The sequence below is a fragment of the Myotis nattereri genome (genome assembly GCF_964212035.1).
Source record: "Myotis nattereri genome assembly, chromosome: 9".
Classification (NCBI taxonomy): domain Eukaryota; kingdom Metazoa; phylum Chordata; class Mammalia; order Chiroptera; family Vespertilionidae; genus Myotis; species Myotis nattereri.
Window position 1 is genome coordinate 21,019,695 of NC_138084.1, and position 22,654 is coordinate 21,042,348.

At 47.2% G+C, this 22,654-nt stretch overlaps 1 protein-coding gene across 3 annotated transcripts in view; it reads left to right on the top strand.

Moving 5' to 3' along the window:
- Nucleotides 1-9,470, top strand: part of WT1 (WT1 transcription factor) — a gene marked incomplete at both ends in the record, with an annotated part of 50,210 nt that extends 40,740 nt beyond the window's left edge. For 2 of the 3 annotated variants that reach the window (XM_081099474.1, XM_081099476.1), the window contains 4 exons: nt 1,109-1,259; nt 5,271-5,360; nt 5,951-6,043; nt 9,349-9,470. In XM_081099474.1, coding sequence (XP_080955600.1) covers nt 1,109-1,259; nt 5,271-5,360; nt 5,951-6,043; nt 9,349-9,470 — 456 coding nt within the window. The remainder of the gene's footprint in view (nt 1-1,108; nt 1,260-5,270; nt 5,361-5,950; nt 6,044-9,348) is intronic. The other variant, XM_081099475.1, reaches the window with a different exon arrangement.
- Nucleotides 9,471-22,654: the final 13,184 nt, after the last annotated feature.

Here is a 22,654-nt window from a genome sequence, read left to right on the forward strand (position 1 = left end):
CAGAGCGTCATGTAGTTGGAATCATACAGTATGTAGCCTTTTCAGAGTGGCTCCTTTCACTTAGTAATACACATTTAAGCTTCTTGCATGTCTATACATTGACTCCTCCTCCTCCATTTAATCCTCAGCACACCTCTATGAGGTGTAGGTACTATCATTAGCTCCATTTTGTAGGTAAGGAAACTCAAGCCTGGAGAAGATGAGTGACTTGTCCAAAACCACATAGCCGGTAAGAGGTGGAGCAGAGACTTACAACACGACTTGTCTGACTCCAAAACCCCTGTTTTTAAGCACCTCTTTATACTGCCTCCTAGGGAGACAGAGGCTGTGAACAGTTTGGGGGAGGAGAGAGTCTCCCAAGAGAATGAAGGGGAGCTTGCCTCATTGTTTCCCTCTAGCTCTTTCTCAGGTAGGACTGACCGTACACATACACTCAGAAGATAAAGAGGATCAACATGCTGCCCTGGGGAGGATGTGTATGGTGCACAGAGGGCAGACCCAGTGTTTTCTGGTGTCACTGTTAAAGCACTGCACAATGAGCCTCTGGTTTCAGCTCCCCTTCACAGACAACACCCTCAGATCTCAGGGGCTCCTCTTCCTTGTCATTTACTCACACATGGAAGGTCTGGTTCGTTGGAGCTCGTCTGTATCCTGCCTGCCTCTCTAATAAGGACATTCCCACCCATTGCAAATTTGGCCCCAGTCTTGTGGCCATGCATCTGAGTGGGAGGGAATGGAAGAGAATCTGGGACTTTGGCTTCCAAACCTCACTGCATCTAGTGGAGAAGCTGAGAGACGGGCTGGACTGGGAGCTCTTCCAGTCACCAGCATTTCTTTTCCAGATACTCTGGATTATCGACATCAAACAGACTTCAAGTACTGGTTCTGGCTGGTCAGTAGTGATGATGTCAGAGTGCTGCATTGTAGAATGCACTGATCTGTCATCCGTTAGTGATGTCTGCTGTGGGCATCTGGTGTGTGGAGCAGTTGTAGGCTTCGGCTCTGCCATCCCTTCCTGGGGTATATTCCAATGCTCACTTTCCCTGGGGACCTGGCATGCATGTTCACCTGTGGCTAAAGCCTGCATTCACTTATGCTCTGCTTGTAGGACGTTCGGCGTGTGCCCGGAGTAGCCCCGACTCTTGTCCGTTCGGCATCTGAGACCAATGAGAAACGCCCCTTCATGTGTGCTTACCCGGGCTGCAATAAGAGATATTTTAAGCTGTCTCACTTACAGATGCACAGCCGGAAGCACACTGGTAAGTGTGTCCACCGTCCGGCCTTGGTTTGGTGAGCTTGGGGCAGGCTGGTTCCGGAGCTCCTGCTCCTGGGTCTCCCACTGCTAAGGACCCAGGTGATTGCTGGGATGAGGGACAGTAGGCATTTTGAAAGATCTGGCTCAGGTGATAGAAAAAGGCTGCAGGGCCATTTTGCATCCTGATTATCCATCCTTTAATAAAGAAGTCAGTAAGCTGTCTTCAGGAAGGGCTGAGCAGAGTGGTGGAAAAAGAATCGCACAGAATTAAAGAGCCTGGTGTTTGAATTCTGGCTTTATCACCAAGTGGTGAGACCTAGCGTAAGTTACTTAACCTCTCTTTGAACTTCATTTGCTTCATGTGAAAAATGGAGATGATAATACCTACCTTATATAATTGTTAAGAGCCGATTACATTTTAATATTAAATTGGATTAAAGGAATTACAGGTGTGAAACACCAAGTGCAGTACCCTATGCCAATAAGTCTGAATAAATGATAGTGTTCCTATTGGAATACTATTAGCATCTTTAAAGAGAGAGGAGCTAGCCTGGGAGTTTGGTACAATCAGATGATTTTGAGAGCTTGATGGGCAAGGTTATCCTAAGATTAGGAAGAGATGGTTCAAAGACAAACTTAACTGCTTGGGTTAATAATCAACCAGATGAGAATGGGAAAATGGATTGTAGGTTTAATTTTTGTTTTCAATCTTAAAAAAAGATGGTGATTTTTGATTATGTGTCTAGGAAAACTTGATTTTCCCCACAGGTCTGCCTCTGGGAAAGAGTCCTTGTGTGGTTGTTGGACACCTCAAATGTGAACAGCCGTTTTACAAATATTTGCCATTGGCCTGTGGATGGGAGTGAAGTTGGGTCTCCTCTATAGAGAAAGGGGGAAAAGCAGGCTTTTCCACAGGGCAGCTGGTGCCATACTTTTTCATTTTTTAAATTTTTAAAAATTGATTTGAGAGAGAGAGAGAGAGAGAAACATTGATGTGAGCAAGAAACATTGACTGATACCTCCCACATGCATCCTGACCAGGGATCGAATCTACAACCTGGATATGTGCCTTGACCAGAAATCGAACCTGCAACCTTTTGGTGTATGAGATGATCCTCCAAACACCTGAGCTACACAGACGAGGGCGTTCTTTCCACAATTGAAAGACAGCTTTGTTGTGATGATAAGCATAATTATTTAATACTAGAGGTCCAGTGAATGAGATTCGTGCACTGGGCGGGGGGTGTCCCTCAGCCCAGCCTGCACCCTCTCCAGTCTGGGACCCCTTGGGGGATGTACGACTGCTGGTCGTAATCTAGCAGTCGGACATCTCTCTCACAATCCGGGACTGCTGGCTCCCAACCGCTTGCCTGCCTGCCTGCCCCTAACTGCTTCTGCCTGCCAGCCTGATCACCCCTAACCACTCCCCTGCCAGCCTGATTGACGCCTAACTGCTCCCATGCCGGCCCAATTACCCCCAACTGACCTCCCCTGCTGGCCCAGTTGCTCCCAACTGCCCTCCCCTGCCAGCCCAGTCACCCCCAACTCCCCTCCCCTGCTGGCCTGGTTGCCCCCAACTGCACTCCCCTGCTGGCCTGATCGCCCACAACTGCCCTCCTTTGCCGGCCATCTTGTGGCTGTGGGCACCACCATCTTTGAGGGCGTGACAGTCAATTAGCATATTCCCTCCTTATTGGCTGTGGGTGTCGCCATCTTTGCAATGGCATGAGGGTCAATTAGCATATTCCCTCTTTATTAGATAGGATTACTGCTGAGGTTGCTTTAAGGAAGCTTGAGAAGAAAGTGATCTGCTTTCAGATCTCTAGACCATTGGCCATTGCTAAGTCATTACATGTAGAGGATGCAGTTTCTGCTTAAACCTGACTTTGCACTCAGTGCACCTCTGGCTTTGAGGCTAAAGATGAGAAAACTGGTGGCATGTTCTGTTTTTACATAGTTTCCTAAATGGGATCATTTGGAAAGTAAATGTTAAGGCAAGAAGGGAGATGGTAAAGTAAAACTCTGCTTGGAAGAATGTGAGGGACTACATTCAAGATGATACAGTTGTAGAAACTTTTAATGGAAAAAAGACACTTAGAAAACAGTGAGGGTTAGATGTCTGAAGGGAAGACAGTAGGCAAGATCGCTAAGACTATCAGAACCGCTAGGGCAGGCTGGTAAATAACAATTCTGTGGCCCCCTTCTTGAAAGAGTACAATTTATAATAACAGTGCAGAGTATAATATTAAGTAATTCTATATTAAATGCTTTCTATGTGTCAGGCTCTTTACATGCATTATTTCATTTAATCCTCACACATACAACAATTACCAGCTGGGTGGGGTACAGCTGAAGCAGGATTCAAACTCACGCCTTTTCATTCCCAAGCCACAAGCCCCCAGTTCAAAGGGCATATGGTCTGTTTTGGATCTAGGACATATACAAATGAAAAGGGACTAAAAGAGCACATGATAATGTTCTAAACCAGAGGCTGGAGGAGTGGGAAGAGTTGTTCAGAGAGTATCCATTTGAACTAGGGCCCAGGAGGTTTCTTGGTGGCAGATGGGTGTGGGCTGACCATCAAGGTTAAGGTCAGGCAGAAAAAGGCAAAACAGGAGCAGAAACAGAAAGGCAGGGAAAAGAAATGCGACCAAATAGTGGTATTGTCCTCCCCAATTGTAGAGATGAAGCTAAGTCACTCACTGGGCTGGGGACAAGTAGCAAGTTAAGGAAAGGCTCCTGCCCTCAGGAATTTCCAGCCAGTGGAGGAGGCAGACCTGGGCACAGCCCACCGCATTCGATGTTCTGTAATAAATTCTGTAAGGAGGGAAGGAAGGGCTCTCAGTCTGCACACGACGTTTCCAGGAAGGCATCACAGATGAACAGGCATTTGTGAGGAACTTAGAGCAGACTTTTTGCCGGTAGGAACGTGGGGATAGGGACCAAGGGCATTTAGTGTGAGCAAAGTGTGAGGCAGATTTCGGGAATGGTGAGCTCTGGTATAGCAGGAGTACAGATTACTCAGGGGAGATGGAGGAGGTTATGGGGCTGGATAGGTAACGAGGGACTGCCCTGGAATGGAAAGACCCGACGGAGCCCTGGTGGGGGGAGGTGGCGGGGCGGGTGGGAGGACTTGCTCTCCATCCCAGAACTCCATCCCAGAATGCGGGTGACTCAGAATTCTCATACGAAGGTGGAAAGGCCCGAGGTCTCTGAGTGCACTCTTGGGGCTCAGCTCCCAGTGTTTGGCTGAACTCTCTTGAGCGAGGACAGGGTGGGGCTTCTCCATTCTGAGACAGGAGGTTGTGTAATCCCACTCCTGACTTCTCTCTGATAAAGGGATAGCAAAATCTTTCTAAGCTCCTGGTTTAACTTGAGCGTCTCACAACCATGGAACTGCTTATGCTTGACTCAGGAATGAGAAGTCAGTAGCAGAGAACACCAAATCTTCAGGCCATAAAATATGGGCCTGCTCCAAGGCACGTCCATCTCAGAATTCTGCCTCAGACTCAGTCTAGGAGTTAAGATTTCTTTCGTTTGTTATTTGTCTAAATATTCTCTGCCAGTGATTTTTGAGCACGCTTCTGCGCTAGGTCCTGGGCTAAGCCCTTTCTGTAGATGGTCTGGTTTAATCAGTTTATAAATCCTTGGAAGTTGTCAGATTATTGGCCCCATTTCACAATAAGGAAACCACAGCTCACCCAGCCCTTACAGTGCCAGAGTGGGATGTGACCCTGGTCTCAGACTCCAGAACCTGGGTTTCCGTTCACTTCTAACCGGGAGGTGAGGGACCATCCTCATTCACCTAGCCTCCCCAGTCTTCTGTCACTGACAGTGAGCCCATGGATAGGTGGGCCTTTAACCACACACTGCATTTGGCAAGGCCACACTAACATGCTCCACCGAAGTGCCTGAGGCCCTTGGGGACCCCTTCAGTCCCAAGAGGAGAGGTTGCCTTTAATGAGATCCCCACTTCCGGTATCATTTTCAAATGGAGTCTGTGTCTTCCTCCAAGGTGAGAAACCATACCAGTGTGACTTCAAGGACTGTGAGCGAAGGTTTTCTCGTTCAGACCAGCTCAAAAGACACCAAAGGAGACACACAGGTTTGTAGGTTCACTTCTCATTGCCGGCAGTGTACTCCCTTGCATTCCAGTTGATGTTGTGATTTTCTTTGTTGTTAAATATGGATGTGAGAGGGTCAGCCATTTGTTTCATTTTTCTAATTTTTTTTTTCTAATTGCTGGGGATTTTTCTTCTCTTAAAAAAAAAGAAAGGGAGGAAAGAGAAAGAAGCACCCCATATTTATCATGCAGACCACAGAACAATGAGGTTCCACTAGCTACTTGCTGATGACACACTGAGCACCAGTAAAGATCACGGGTGGTGGAGATCGGAATCCCATCTGTAGGGTATGATCCTTTTTTTCAGTCTTGGACACAGTTGAGACCTTGGTCAGAAGCTGGACATCTGTGGTTAAAGAATAATTGTTTCCAAGAGCAGAAGCAGGGTCTTCAGGGTTATGCACAGAATCGGGTGGTTCATGCTGGGCCTGGGGGAAATCTGAGGGTGAGGCAGACGCTGCAGGCGTGGCTGGAAATGCCCGGCTCCTCCGGCCTCCGGGAAGCAGGCCTTGTGGGCCTCGTCATGCCCCCACGTTGTTAGGGCTGCGGTTAGACCTTCTCTGTCCGTCTAGGTGTGAAACCATTCCAGTGTAAAACTTGTCAGCGAAAGTTCTCCCGGTCCGACCACCTGAAGACCCACACCAGGACTCATACAGGTAAAACAAGTGCGTAAACTTTTCTTCACATTTATTTTTCATTATTTTTTAAACTACTGTTGGAATGAAGTTGTTTATGATGAGAGAGATTGGAAAAGACTAGCGTAAAATGGTTCTAAACAGGTGTAGACTCAGATGAGAGAAAGAACATTCTATGGCTATTTTAAACAACATTGTTTAAGAAGGGGCGGGGGATTGATACAGAATAGAAGAGAGATGTGAAAAGAACTTTTCATGAGTGTCCAAAATAAGAATGAAGAGATATCGTAGGTCCCTCTGTTCCCAATTTGTTTCATCATATTTTTTTTTTTTATCACTCAGCTTGATAGGATAATCAACCTCACAGAAGAACAACAGAAATTCTAGCAAGCCCAAATCTAGCAAGCTAAACATTTATTCTCTGAAAGTTGATGTTTCACGACACTATTTTCAGAGATCTGAATTCTTTCTCTGCTAAAAGTTAGTGCCCCAGGAGCTGCTATGGTTTCTGCTAGACTCACATCAGTATGTGGGTATTATTTCCTTTGTACTAGTCTCGAGAAGGGGAATCTAGCATTTATTCACTGGCTGTTGAAGGCTTTTGCTTCTCCATAAGGCTGGTGTGATTCATAATGAAAATGGCACCATCTTTGTTGTGTATTTTATAGCTTTGGAAAGAGGGCGAATGTCTAGGTTATCTTACTTTATCTTAACATCATCCTTATAAGAAGAGTAGGGCAGGCATGTTTTATCCCCATTTTACAGATGAGGAGACTGAGGCACATAGTGATTAAATGACTTGTGTAAAGTCCTAAAGCTAGTAAGTAGCAAACCCAGTTTTATCTGCTCCCAGCCCACCATATGCCTTCTTTGTTGGAGAAAGGTTTGGGGGGTTGGGGTTTACCTCACAGCCCATGGAGGAAAGAGGATCAAGTAGAAAGTCAGCAGAGCTGAATACCATTGATAGACTGAGGAGAATGAAGACAGCAAGAGAAAGGGTTGGACAGGAGTTTGGCTGCATGGCTCGGGGTAGGGACTGGGAGCAGGAGCCAGATTAGAAGGAGCAGAGGAACAGTGAGCAGGAGGTAAAGCAGTGATTCTCAAACTTGGCTGCACATTAGAATCACCTGGGAATCTTTTTAAAATCCTGATTTCTGGGCCTCATCCTCTGGAAATTCTGTTTCTTTGTTACTAATGTTGTGGCCTCACCCCATAACAAAGAAACAGAATTTTCGGAGGATGAGGTCCAGAAATCAGGATTTTAAAAAGATTCCCAGGTGATTCTAATGTGCAGCCAAGGTTGAGAACCACTGAGGTAAAGGAAGGCTGGCGTCATGAGCCGCTCGTGCAGTCCCAGATTTTCAACCCAAACATGCTGCTCTTACAGACAGACTCAAGGCACCTGTGCCCCAGAGTTGGTGGGATGGGCATCTCGTTGGCCCTACTCAGATGCCTTTGGTGTTGCTTCTTTGCCTTAGTCCTGAGCTCATAATTTGGTGGGAAAGAGTTTCTATTCCTTGTACCTCAACCCCCAGACCTGTGCATATCTGCATATGTCCTGGTGACCTAGGTTACCAGTAGACTATTTAATGCTATACTTGATGGGCCCCCAGCTCTGACCCTGGGTCAGCACCTCCCCTGGGACATTTCTTAGTGCTTGTCCTGACCAGTATTTCTCAGAAAAGGTGAAGGGGGACCAATGATATCATGAGAAGATCCCCTAGGTGGTACAAGGGATTGACTTCTTTGGCACTTGTACTTAGTGTGAAGTCACAGCTATATTTGCATTATGGAGGTGGGATACAACAAAGTGCACAGGTTTTGAAATTAGACTGACCTGAATTGGAGTCTTGCCTGTGTCTGCCTTGCCCAGATGTCCACTGTCATCTGTAGAGTGGGGATAACAACACTTCCCTTACAGAGCTATTCTAAGGAGTACATGAGACAAGCCATACACACACACACACACGCACACACACACACACACATACATACTAGAGGCCCGGTGCACGAATTCGTGCACGGGTGGGGTCCCTCGACCTGGCCAGCAGTCGGGGCTGATGGAGGCACCTCACCCAGTCCTGATCAGGGCCGCAGGAGGTTCTTATCAGGGCATTTGGGACCGGCTGGCCGGCAGGGAGAGGCCACAGGAGGTTGGCTGTGGGAGTGCACTGACCACCAAGGGCAGCTCCTGCATTGAGCGTCTGCCCCCTGGTGGTCAGTGTGCATCATAGTGATTGGTCGACCAGTCTTTCAGGTCATTCCGGTCGTTTGTTCGTAACAGTCGTTTAGGCTTTTGTATATGTAGATGATGGTCAGCACAAAACTTGGCATCCTTTAGGCACGCGATAAATGCTAATTTTCTTCCCTGTACAGAGTGAGGCTGGGAAGAACTTCTGAGGGCGCCTCGGATGGAGAAGGCTTGATCTTTTGGCAGACTTGTTAACAATCTCAAAACTATGCCTCAACTAGAATTCTCTGTGTAACAGAATTATGCTCTGAGTAACACTTTAAGGAAATAGAAGCAAATACCATGCACACTAGTATCAGTGACTTATTTAAAATACTCAGCCTGTCCAGAATCTCTGTCTATACAGAGATAGGAAAGCTGCAGTCACAGCTCTACTGCTGGATGGCAGTTAATCAGTAACATCTAGGGTGACCATCCTGAGGCCCTTGCAGCCCAGATAAGCTCAATGCCCTACTTACACAGTTCATAAAACAGTTTAACAGGAGAGGTTGAACTAAGTGTTCCCCTCCCTTCATTTTATATGATTACCGAGACATTTGCATTCATAGTCTCTCATTTCCCAAGTCTTCTGACTTAATAATCCTATATCATAAAAGGCTAATATGCAAATAGACCGAACAGCAGAACAGCCAGTCACTATGATGTGCACTGAGCACCAGGGAGCAGACGCTCAACGCAGGAGCTGCCCCTTGGTGGTCAGTGTGCTCCCACAGGGGGAGTGCCACTCAGCCAGAAGTTGGGCTCATGGCTGGCGAGTGCAGCGGCGGTGGCAGGAGCCTCTCCAGCTTCTGAGGCAGTCAGACATCCCCCAAGGGCTCCTGGACTACGAAAGGGCACAGGCCGGGCTGAGGGATACCCCCCCTTACCATGACCTCTAGTATTTTCTAATTTGTTACAGTATTTTTAGGCCTCAGAAGTGCTGCCATCTCAGAGCTGCCCCTGAAGTGAGCCTGGTGCATTAGCTTAGGGACAAAACTAGCGGGAATCAAGAGTGGGTGCCTTGTGGCATTAACTCGGGCCTTTGAGAGTTAAACATATACCATCTTTTTCGTTGCAAGTATCTGACTGGCAATTGTGTCAACAGGTGAAAAGCCCTTCAGCTGTCGGTGGCCCAGTTGTCAGAAAAAGTTCGCCCGGTCAGACGAATTAGTCCGCCATCACAACATGCACCAGAGAAACATGACCAAGCTCCAGCTGGCACTTTGAGGGGACCAACCCAGTGACAGACCTGTGTCCCAGGCAGGACAGTGTGGGAACTGCTTTCCAATCTGACTTTAAAAATCCCTCCTCACTCACCTCTCTAAGAAGGAAATGGCAGTTCGCCTTCATCCAGCTTCCAAGACAAGATGCGTGTACTACTGGATCCCACCAGGTTTCCCCGGAGAAGGTGGCCTCCACTCTGCCAACTTGTAGTTGACTCACAAGGCCCCGGAGAGGTGGCCAACGACAGACATCGCCGTTTGGTCTGGATTTCCCAGTGTAAGAAGAGCCATTGTTGAGAAGGTTCCCCCACCCTCTTCTTTACGCTCATTTTCACTGGGAATGGAGTCATTGTACCATTTTCCATCATAGAATATTTATAGGCCAGGGCATGTGTATGTGTCTGCTAATGTAAACTTTGTCATGGTTTCCATTTACTAACAGCTATAGCAAGAAATAAATCAGAGAGCAGGGCCCTGGGGGTGAGACCCGTCCGACAGTGCAGAGGTTAGGCAGGCTGCTGTGCGCTGCCAGGCAGTTTTTTAAAAAAGCTCGTGTGTTTCAAGCAGCTGAAAAAAGAATCAGAACTAACTAGCAACTCTGTAGAGAAATATGAAAGAATATTACCATTCAGTTAATTCAATGTTAACATTAACACAATGCTCTTAAGACACCGTGTTTGAAGATCTGAGATTTTGGTTTTGTGTTCATTTTTGACTTTTTGAATTGTAGTCATATGCGTCTTCAGAGATGTACGTATCTCCTCCACAAAGGAAGTGGAATTCGTTTTTATCATGTGGGGTGTCCTTAGGGTCCTTCAAGTGTACAGGCCATGCTGGTTATGTGGCTTCAAGTTGTAAAAATTAAAGCGACTCGAAAAGAAATAGGGCTGATCTGAGAGCTCACTGATAAGACTGTTCTTCAGTAACTTAAGTAACTTTGGATCTACAAGTGTATGTGCAAAAAATGATACTTACTAGGCTGAGGAAATCCATTGTTTAAAGGTAATTGGATGTGTGTGATTTTTTTTTTCCAGATTTTTAAGGGAGGGAGTTGTTTATTTACTGTTGCTTGAAATTATTGTGTAAATATATCTATCTGATAATGATTTGCTCTTTGACAACTAAAGTTAGGAAATGTATAAACGTTAGATGCATCACTGTCTCGGTGTTGATCTTACAACGTATGGATAACACTAAAAATGTAACCTGCATTTTTTTTTCACTTCGCTCTCAATTAAAGTCTATTCAAAAGGAAAGTGGCAAGATTCTATCAGCCCTATTGAGCTCAGACTTTTGAGGCTCCTTTAAATAGGTAAGAAGATACCGCCTACATCGATGACCGCTAGCTGAGCCTGTCCCAGGTCCTGACCACTATTTATTTCCTCCTGTGGGAACTCAGGAGGCAGTTATCCCTCAGAGGAGCAGCCAGAGAGGCCCCTCTTCTGCTCGCATCTTAAAGGGACTGCGTGGGAGCTGGCTGAATGGGCTTGTGGACAGCATGGTGGGGATTGTGTTTTAGGGGTCATTTTAATCAGGCTATCATTGCATCACTTCTTTTTCCAGGTCAGCAAAAGAGAATAGAGAGATACTAACGATTATGAGTCTTTTTTGAAAAGTTCACCATTACACAGTACCATCAGGAGGGTATACGCTGAACACCTAGTACAAGTGAATTTACAGCTATCGTTGCCGTAAATCAGCTCAGCAGGTTGAAAACCACTTAGACGTTCCAGGGCGGCCAAGTGTGAAAGCCAAGATCTACATTATCTATAAACTATAAACTCTCTTTCCGGTTCTGGTGTATGGTTTTCCAGTTGTAAATAAGGAGATTAATTTGGTGTCCCCTTCTCTGCTCCATTATCTTGGAGCTTGCAGGCATTCCGGGTTTCATTTCTCCCCTTTAAATGTATATTGAGCAGCCTGTGGCTGAGCCACCGAGACTCTTTTCTGCATTGAAGTGCAGCTCAAAGTTCTGGCCGCTTAAAAGGCAGGTCCTGGGGCCCCTCTTAGTTTGCATCTGGCTCTTGCATCACTGTTAATTATAGCGAGTGCGGTGACTCATCTGTATCAGCCCTTTTTATCTTTTCCTGCCAGAAGACAGCATTTCTCTGGAGAAGCTCAGGACAAGCATGGCAAACGTCAGCGAGTCCAAGGGAGCCAGGTTTCGCAACAAAAGCAAAGTCACATTGTTTCAACGGCACGAGGAAGACCAGAAATTCTCACACTCCCCTAGCAGTGTAGCTTGCAGTTAAGGTCATGGGCTTTGGAAAGCAGACCAACCTGGGTTCTAATCCTAAATTCCCAGTTTCCTCGTCTGTGATGTAGGGACAAAAGAATTCCCTGCTTCATAAGGTTCTTAGGGTCAGAGTGAGGATTAAATGGGGGGTTGGGGGATGGGAAGGTATGAAAGCATCTAGTACACAGCAAAGGCATAAGAAATATTACCAAGGAAACTGATTATCCACCTGCTGATTTTCTTTACCTCCCACTCCCCCAGGCATTGCCTTGCAGTGTCCAGGCATCTTCACAGATCAGCTCTGCAAAATAACAAGCAGCCCCATTTCTATATGCCCCAAACCAGAGTTAAGGTTTGCAGCCATAGGGCTCTTGCCAGCCTCCCCAGAGAGACTGCCTCCACCTGCTTCCTGTCTTCGGTAAAACACCTGGTGGCACTGAGTGTGTGTTTCTGAGACCCATGGTGTTGATCGTTAGCAGGTTGTCAGGATGAGAGTAGGTCAGTAGAAGCTCTATATTTAGCCTGGGCTAGAGACTGTATTAGGTGCAGTTGTCAAAATGTGCATTTTTCCATCTTTACTATAATGCCAGTTTCAGGGTATGCGTCAATATTTTTAAAAGGCTACCCTGTTCTGTCCCCCAAGGATCTTTTCAGACCATTCTAGTTATCCCTAGCCCTCATCTCTCAACTTCTGTAGCCCTCAGAGTATGTAACGTTAGTTTGCACATATGGCTGTATTGTTTTCCCATCTGGGACAATCTGTAAGCCGGACAGAACCAGTATTATTCCCACTTTACAGCCGAGACAGCTGAGGTTCAGTGACAGTAAGTGGCTGAGGCAGGCCTTGGTCCTGGTGTTGTGCACTCAAGTTTCCTTCTGAAACGTGCTTGATGATTTGACTTGCTCCTTTGTTTCATATCTGTGAGTCATGTCTTCCCAACCAGAGTGTGAGCTTCCAGAGGGAAGGAACAGACCTTTACCCTTTCCTGAGTTACTAGCATCAGGGCTTCTCAACCTTAATAGTCCTAGACATTCCCCGAGGAGTTGGTTAAGTGCAGACTCAGATTCAGCAGTTCTAGGGCAGAGCCTGAGACTGTGCATTTCTAACAAGCTCCCAGGCGATTCCCACCCTGTGGCCCATACTTTATGTAGCAAGGACTTGAAAGGTGGGCTCATAAATACTTGCTGAAAAGTGACTGATGGGATTTGTACTTGAAATTCCTGAGGCTGCATTGAGTCTTTCCAGAATGGCCAGCACAGACAGCCCTGGGCCCTGCTGTGATGGTCCATGGGGGTGTGGGTCAGGACATTCATGCTGAATGCAGTCAGAAGAACTGCACGAGTTAGCCCAGGCGAATCCACCCATGAGGTTTATTTTCAAACACAGTCTGCCCATCCTCTGTCAGTGACTTGCCACAAGCAGGGGAGACCTCCCCAGGTACGATAAGGTGTGGCGCATGGTCACACCTGCATGTTTAGTCCTTGTGCCTCATTTGGTTCACATCGCAACAATAGGCCTCTACCTCCCTGACACCCACACACTGAAATGTTATGGCTTCGGAGAGGACTTAGTCCCTGTGTGCCGGCAGCAGGAATTCCCACGTCTTGCTTAGCTCTCTTGGGTGCTGAAGGGCAAAGGCAATGACTCCTAGAAGCATGTTCTCCCTGCTGGGTGTTTGCACCTCTGCTCTTGGGCTAATAGGTGCGTGTGTATGTGTAAACCAGTGGTTATCAACCGGGGGCACTTTTCTTCAAGCCTCCCAGCAGGCAGAGTGGCTTGTAGGAATTTCTCACAGGTAAATGTATAAGAACCACAGTAAGGGAAACCGATCCCTAAGAAAACATGAAGGCCTTCGCCCTTTTCAGGCAGGTCTTTGCTTCTAGTCTATTTATCAAGTGATTGAAACTCTGTTCAAGACTTAATAAATCCACCGAAATGCTCAAGATGACAATGACCGCATCTGGCCCAATTCCTTGCACTGGGGAGAAAGCAGCAGCTTCACTGGAGGGCTCTGGAGTTTTCTCGATTTTTCAAGCAAAGTCACGATTCTGTTAGTTTTCAGACTGACATTGGGAAGGAAAGAAAGAGCCAGGCAGCACAGGAAGGGTGGTCTCTGAGAGGGCTGGAAGCCCCCCAGACCAGCCAGCAGACAGCCATCCACAGTCATGCCCTCCTGAAGAACGGGATTCAGGGACTGGTGAGGGGATAGGGACACACTCCAGAGGATCGAGACTCTGCAAAGTCAGTGCCTTTCAGCACAATCTGAAGATCAGCCAGCTATGAGTGGAAGCCTCAGACAGAAAGATCTCAGATGTAAGCAGCTAAGGCAGAACACATGATCAGATGTGAGCTTAGGAGATAATGAGATGTTTTTATGGAGCAGGGGAGGATTGAAGGATGGTCCAGGGAATGGGGCTGAGATAAATGCAGAGGGTGGGTTGGTTGAAATAAGTGGCTTCTCCCCCTCACAGCGTCCCGGGAGCATTGGTGATGTTGACACTGAGCGAGAAGGATTGCCTGACACGGCAGGGATTCCGAGGGCCACTGAGGAGGCAGTTAGACTCCGGGAGAGAGAGGAAGGAGGGGTGGAAAGAGGGAAACAACTCTGGGAAGAAACATGAGGCAGATGAGGAATGGAGTGCGGATGTCAGGGAGGTCTGACAGGAAGAGGGGGCTTCTGTCTGACAGGGCCTGACCCTCATGTGAACCCACACCAGCGCTGTGAACACACACCCAGGGCTGTCCCGAATAGGAGATGCTCAAGTGCTAGCATGAAAATGATAAGAATGTGCACTTATTGGACCTATATATGCAGGCCAATGCCATTTTACATGAATTCTCTTATTGAGAACGATCCCATTTTACAGATGAAGACATGGAGGCTCCTACAGCTCATGTATGACAGAGTTGAGATTCTAACCCAATGCTGACTCAAAGCCTTCATTGTATGGTATTTATGCCCCTAGTCTCAGGGCACATTGGCCCTGTGAACCAGAGGAGCAGCAATGCCGAGGGAATGCCTTCTTGCCCCCTTGCTTGTTTGGATGCCAGGAATGTTTGTCAAGTGCCCAGAGAAAGGATAGACATGGTTGGCAAAATGTTCCCTCCTCCCATATCCAGTTGTGTAGCTTGCTTGTAAAATATGTCTTCATTCAATATTTTACATTAAATACCGGAACTTAAGAAATGACATAGCATAATGTTAGCCGGACAGTGATAAAAGGGGAAAATTGAGAAACACATTTAAAAGTTCAAGGTCAATGAGTACTTTTAAAAAGCAGCATCCTGCTTTCCCAAGGAGCTCTGTATCAGAGAGAGGGGGCTGAGGAGGAAGCTGCTGGTTTCCAGTGACGGTGGGGGTGGGGTGAGTCTTGTGGCTGTATCCCCTCTTTTTTTCAAGATGCCTAGATCCTTACCACCCATACAAATAAATCCAGAGAACCTATCACAGACGTCTCCTGGCACAATTTTTCTGAGTTCTAAAAGTATAACGACCCATGTAGGCGGCCTTTATCACTCACTGCAAGCACAGCCTTCCTTCCAGGCCCAACCCAAGCAAGCCCCTCTCTACAGGGGTGGAGGGCATGGCGCTCCCTGGGGAGGCCTTATGGAGATCTCCCCCGGGTGGTCAGCATCTGCCTTCGCCCAGCACCAGGTTGAGTGGGGCAGAGTTTACCTCTGCTGGTAGATAAAGATGCCTTTGCATTCACCAGGTGGGCAAGACAGAACATGTTTTGAGGAAGATTCCTGATACCGCCACGTGGAGACAAGCTGCCATGGTCTTTAATAGGATTCCTAGGTCTCAGGAGAAGCAGCTGAGGAGAAGTGAATTTTGAAAGACCCTCCCCACCCATAGGTTCTAGAAATACCCAAACTAGTGGCAAGACACATGTGGTTCTGTCTGCTGGCCCAACTGAGGGCCTGTCCCCCTGTTCACCTCTGACAGGAGCAGCCTAGGAAGGCCCAGAGCAAAGGACAAGGATTGTGGAAAGAGGCCGTGGGGTAGACGTATCCTCCTAGAGCAGTGGTTCTCAACCTTCCTAATGCCGCGACCCTTTAATACAGTTCCTCATGTTGTGGTGACCCCCAATTTCATTGTTACAAACTGAACATAATTAAAGCATAGTGATTAATCACAAAAACAATATGTAATTATATATGTGTTTTCCGATGGTCTTAGGCGACCCCTGTGAAAAGGTCATTCGACCCCTAAAGGGGTCGCGACCCACAGGTTGAGAACCGCTGTCCTAGAGGCAGGAACATCTCAGCAGTGTGATACAGAGGCTAAGAGAACAGGCTTCGCCATTCACTCCTGAGAGACATGAAACACCTTCTGAGCCTCAGAGCTTCTGCTCAGATCACGACACTGTTCATGTCCAGGGGCTCAGGGTTGTCCTAACACAAAGGGGGTGCCACAGGTGCGTAGCCCCCACACCCAGCCAAAGGCAGCCACGTTCCCTAATTCAGAGCCATTCAAAAAGGACTGTCCCTGGGGCCTGGCCTCCACTGGCCCTGACCACCTCCATCAGCAAACCACGGTCCTGCCTTACAGGAGAGCTGGGCTGCATCAGGTGAAGCCAGCAGGAGCCGGAGTCAGTAGGTGCCAAACTTCTCTTGTCATCCAATTGTCTGTCTTCCTCGTCTGACCTGCCAAATCAGGAGGTTGAAGGGTCTGGGCATACAGGGCCCTTCCCCACCTCCTCAGAGAGGAGGCTGCTGTCGGGTGGCACTGGCTGGCACCCACCTGATGTCAGGCCAACGCTCCAGGTGTGCTGTGGCATCCTTCCCATAAAGGCCCTCTCTGAACCCATCAGAATGCCTCCTGCTGGTTTCAACTTCTCAAATGGGACCAGGGGAGGACTGAAGGAGGGTCAGGGGAATGGGGCTGAGATAAATGTAGAGGGTGGGGTGGCTGAATTAAGTGGCTTCTCAGAAAGCACTCAGAGGGCTTGCCATGGGCACCTCTTTTTCACCCAGAGTTGGTTGGCAGGTGGGACAGTATCAAGGTATCGAGAGGTCTGTGGATCCCGGTTTGCAGGCCAAGTTTGGGCCTTGGAGACACCTTGCCTCCTAAGTTGCTGGCTTCATTTCTTGGTTAGGTGCTCCACACTAGTCGATTGGTGACTCGAGTAACCAAGAACAGTGGTGATTAAAAACTCTGGTACTGGGTTCTGAGATGAATTAATAGTATGTGTCTGTGTTTTTATTTAAAACCACAGTGGTAAATTCATCTCCCCAGTTAGTGTCATCTCCATGGTGCTACTAAACCTGGATGAAACTGGAAAGTTTACACATCTATCTGACCAGCTACTGCCAAATCTTCAGCTATTTAAGGTCATTTTGCCTCTGTTCCTCCACACTTGTCCTTTTAGGATTACAGGATCTGTGGATCCATGAAACTCGGTGTCATTCCCGGGATCTGCCACTTACCAGCCACATGACTCTGGACAGATTGACTTAATCCTTAGTTTGCTCATCTATAAGGTGAATTTACAGGGCAGTCTTATGTGTTAAGTGAGTCAAAGCGCTTGGTGTGGTGGTTGGCCCATAATTTCAAGTTAATAAGCAGCAATGCCTGTCCTTGTCATTTTGTCCTTGACATTGCAGACACCCACTGGATGTGTGGCTTGGCATGCCCTAGGGCGCCTCTTGGCCATCCTGGACCCCCATCCCCCAACTGGAAGTCAGTGAGGGGGCCCAGGGTGATGTCAATGGCCCCTGTTCAGGCTGGGTAAGTCTGGCAGCCTTTCCTGCTGTAAGCAAGCATTCCTTGCCGACTCCGTGGGGCGAAATGCAAACACCAGGCGAGTTCGGTACCATGCCCCAGACTGCCAGGATGCTCTCTGAGAAGCAGATATGTGGAGGCTCCAACCCATCAGAAGAATTCATTAGGACAGTCTGTGATATGGTGCTGAAACCGGAGGCTCATTCAGGCAGCCAGGGATGGGGAAGTCTCGTCCCTGCTGAACTTCTACAGCTGATAAAGGCAGCCTCTGCTGGCAGATTTCATTTTTCACTGGGCCATCTGCATCCAGTCAAGGATAACTTGTCTTTCTGAAAAAGCTCCTCGTCAGCGTCAACCCTGCACAACCTCCCCCGGTGAGTCAGACACCCCTCCTGGTGCCTGGGGTCGTGGGGACGGTGCCGTGTCAACCAACCAGGGTCATCATAATATACACGGAAGGAAGCATGGAAGTGGCCGGGGTGTTTATGTGGCTGATGCTCTGTTGCTTTTTATCGGCCTGACTTATTGCTGATTGAGCTCTGTGCTAGCTGGTCTGTCTTTAGAGCAGTGTTTTTCTTTTCTTGTTAGCTTATGCCACCTGTTTATGTAGAGAACATTACTACTCTCTCCAGTCATTCTTGTTCTCCATCCTTCCTCTCTCACTCTCCCCCGGTTCACTCCCTCCCTCTCTCTTCCTCTTACAGGTTAGAAATGCCCAGTTGGGGAGAGTCAGTTCAGCCCTCCCCCCCGATGCTTGGGTTCTCCTGGCTGGTCCTGAGGGGACATCCTGGAGAACACTCTTCCTACCTGCAGTCCATCCCTGTGGCATGGACTTTAGGCTCATAGGTTTGGGAACTTCAGAGAAGGATCAAGTTCGAGTCTTAAAAAACCCACCCAACCCCTTTTTGTGATCGCCCAAAAGTTTAAGGCCAACTATAGTGGTCTGGGTCCTCCCAGGACATCCCCTCAGAGCTGAGATTGACACAAGGGGCTCTGTTTCTTTCAGTGGTCAGTTCCTTCCCACAGTGGCATGAGACACCTTTACTAGCCACTGTTTCCCAACTACTACCATTAGAACTGCTTTTATGGACATTCTGGAGACATGAATATTTTATTTATTTATTTTTAAAATATTTATTGTTGAAAGTATTACATATGTCCCCCTTCCCTCCCATTGGCTTTCTTCAATTCACCCCCCCCCCCCCGCCCTCCTCCTTCACCCCACCCCAGGTTCTCACCACTCCACTGTCTGTGTCCATGGGTTATGCATATATGCATACAAGGTCTTTGGTTGATTACCTCCTAGATTCCGCACTCTGTTCCATGCTTCCATGTCTCGGATCCACTCCGTTCATCAGTTTATTTTGTTAGATAGATTCCATATATGAGTGAGATCATGTGATAACTTATCTTTCTCTGATTTAGTTCATTGAGCATGATACTTAGAGACATGAACATTTAAACTAGGTTAAGGAGTGATGTCATTCACTGCCTAACTTGAAATCAGAGATAAGTATGTAACTTCATTCATTTAGCAAATATCTATTGTGAGCCTCCTATGGCTGTGGCCTCCAGTTCAGAGATGAAGCAAGTGTGGCCCCTCCCCAAGGGCTTCCCAGTTTAGTAGGAAAAGCAGAAACTTAAACAGATAGTACAGGCAGGGGCAAAGGACCAAGAGTGAGCTTTGCCTAAAGAGGCTAGAGTATTTTTAGCCTGGTCTTAAAGGATGTGTAGGAAAATCTCAGAAGAGGAAGGGAAGAACACTCTAGTCTGAAGGAACTACAAGAATGAAAAGGACAGGGAATGTCTTGGTATGCCTGGAGCCACAGTGGGGAACGAAGACACCGAGCCATTGTCCAAAAGAACTCCTGCTTTCTCAGGAGGGGGTACCCTCTGAGCTGGCTATCCAGTGGTGTATAGAGCTGGCTTGTGAGCCGATTGTTGACTATTTAGGAATTTTGCAAGCTAGTGGTTAAAGCATTAGTATCTTGAGTTGAGAGTGTTCATACATGGAAATTGGCAAGTGCCACAAAGCAGAACTGCTTGTTGGCTTGTTTTCCATAGGCCAGTTGATCAGCACACCATTGGGTGCTACTCCCGGTGGCGATGCACAGTTATATCCCGAGAGCAGCATGTCTCCTTGTGCTCAGAGTCAGTTATTCTCTCTGCCGGGAAGGCCCTGCTATATGGTTCTTCTTAGGCATCTGGTCTTCAGAGATGGGGTCCAAAGAGAAATAGAAAAGAAATTTCTTCTGTTGTGAAGATGGCTGGATTTGTGCAGGCTTTCTCCCTGCATCACAGTGTGTGTGTGTGTGTGTGTGTGTGTGTGTGTGTGTGTGTGTGTTTGTGTGTGTATATATATATATATATATATATATATATATATGAAGTTTGTTGATATATATATATATATTTTAGTTAATTAGTTGAAAAAGATTTATTGGGCAACTACTATGTGTTGGGCAACACTGTCTGGGAAGAACACCTGCAGGGCAGGGACTGGGCCTCAGACCCAGGAGGTCTCAGTTCAGTCAACGTCAAGAAAGGACTGACTTTTTTCATGAATATTTTTCTTTTTTTCCACTGAATTGACCAGTTATTTCATTGTCAGCTGACACAGGCTTGGCTTTGATGAATGTGTGTATGGTTGCTCTGGCCACAAAGAAATTGTCCCAATGCAATGTGGCAGAAGCAAACAACCATGTTCAGATTATAGCTTTGCTGCTGAGCAATGGTGATAAATGTAATACAAGTGGCTTAACCTCTCTGAACCTCATTTTCTTCATCCGTATAATGGGAATAGCAAGCTCACCTCATAGGGTTGCAGTAAGGATTTAAAAAGACCATGCATAGAAAGTGCCTGGCTTTGTTATTAAATGTCCTTTTCTCTCCCCTTGGGCTCTAACCACCTCCCTGACTACTCCCAGCCCTGGCCTTCCTTATCCTCATATAGTGAGTGGGGAGGCTGATGCTAACTTAAAAAATATCAATGATGGACCTACCTACATTTCTTCTGCTGGACTCCATTTGCATATTCGTCAGGTTAGTAGGGGAATGTCAGTGACCTGTCTGGGGAGAGTACTCACAGCTGTGGCTTTATCATCACTATGCTCTAATCTTTCTGAACCTATAAAATATGGATACTAATAGTGCTCACGTCACAGGGTTGTAGTGAGAATCAAATGAGCTAATGCATTAAAAGTGCTTAGCAATTTGCCTGGCACCTCGTAAGCATTCAGTGATGGGAGGTGTGATTTAACTTGCTATGACTGAATACAGTTGAATGGATTCTGAGAGTCACAGGACCACAGAGCAGGAAGGGAGCTTAGAATCCAGTCCTCTGTGTACAGACAAAGGGGCCCAGGATCAGGGGCAGAGCCAGGACTCAGTCCAGGTATCCTAACTCAGCATCCAGAGTTCACCAGATCTAACCAGCGGGACATGGTTACTCTTTGTACTGGACTTATTTTTTTTTCTCCCACTAAAGCTGCAAGATCAGAACTGCCCTCAAGGAAGATCATTAATATCAGGGTTTGTTATGTTGAGACTAATTAGGACTCACATTGCTGTGTCCCCGAGGGAGAAACTGTGAGAGGAGGCTGGGGCTTGGTTTCCAGGAATATGGAAGCTGTTCCATGTTGCCTCCAAGCACAACCCCAGTGAGGACCAGGGTCCCTGAGAGCTGAGGGGACATACATCATCCAGGAATCTGGCTGCTTTGGGCCAATACAAATCCAGGCGAGACCCCAAATTGGGATTTCATCTCTCTTCGGCATAATGAGACATTTTAGCAGATAAGACAAAGCTGGAGAAATTGGCAAAAATAAAATAGCAGCCTCCAAATAAATGTATTTGGAGCAGAATATTGACCATATGTAAAGTGTGTAAAAAATGATTTTTAAGTAGATTTCCCCCCATTTTTCTTTTTTCGCATGTTTATCTTGGCCATTAGCTCAAGATGACTATTGGCATTCTTGACTGTTGAAAAATCTTCCTCTAGGAGCTGGCCTCCATTTTGCATTTTTTGCCCTTGTTTTAATCTGAACCACCCAGGACATATAAGCATGGGAAAGGAGGGGTGGGGGATACCACTACCCTGTCTGATGTGGTATCTTTATTTTAACTTTTAATTTGTGTAGCAAAGCAGTAAAAATCAAAGTCCTGGGTTTGTCTCCAGTTCTGCCACACTCGTATTGTCAAATATGAGCTCACATACGTCATTTAGCCCTTCTAAATCTCATCCCTTCATGTCTAAAAAGGAAATAACAATAGCACTTGCCTGTGTTAGTCTGGGTCCAATCAGGAGACAGAAACCACATAGTGATGTGAAAAGGGTGGTTTAATGCAAAGTATTAAACTCTGATAGACGAATAACTATAAGGGTGTAAAGAGAATTCTAAAGGGTACCTAAGGGCTGAGGGAAGGACAAACTTGGGATGGGAAGGCCTTCCTTGAGGCTGGGATTCTGACTTGGTTGGAGAAGGTGTGACTGCAGCTCACGGGGAGGCAGAGAAGTTTGCTGGGTTGTTTGTCCCAGAGCTGGTCCATAGTGGCCAGGTTGGAGGAAGTAATCCTCCCAGGTACAGGTGAGCCCAGGTGGGTGGGCAAAGAAAGGCAGGGTGTTGGGGCTCCACTCCCTGGCAGGGTGACACTTAGCTTAGTATTTGTGGGATTGATGTTTGGAGCGCTGGAAAACAACCCTCCAGGATACAGGCAAGCCAGGACTGGTGGACAGGTGCACAGGGAAATGAGGGAGCCTAATGGGGAGGCTGGAGTGCCCGCATCAGGGAGGCCACAGTGAGGTGGCCGTTGGGCCCCTGGCAGGGCTGCAGGATTGCTGAAGGACTGGGAATTCTGAGTGGGGTAGAAACCACTGGATGCCCCCACACATGCACAGGTAGAAGAGTGGAGCAGCAGGAGCAAGCAAAAGCAAAACAGCCGCAGAACCAGGAAAACTTCTTCCTCCTGTAATGTCTCTCCATCGCCCTCTACTGACAAAGCTTAATGCTCAATGTCAAGGAGAAATGCTCCAGTCCAGTCAATCATTGCAAAGCAGGTACTGAAGGGTGAATTTGGAGGTGATTGGCAATAGATTAACTGGCACAGGACTTGAAAGAAGTGTTTCAGGGATTAAGTGAAAGAAGCCATGGAGGGTTCTTAGCACAATGTCTGGGAACTTTCAGTAGATGGAGTCTGTTCTGATCCTGCTAGGGAGTATCAATCCAC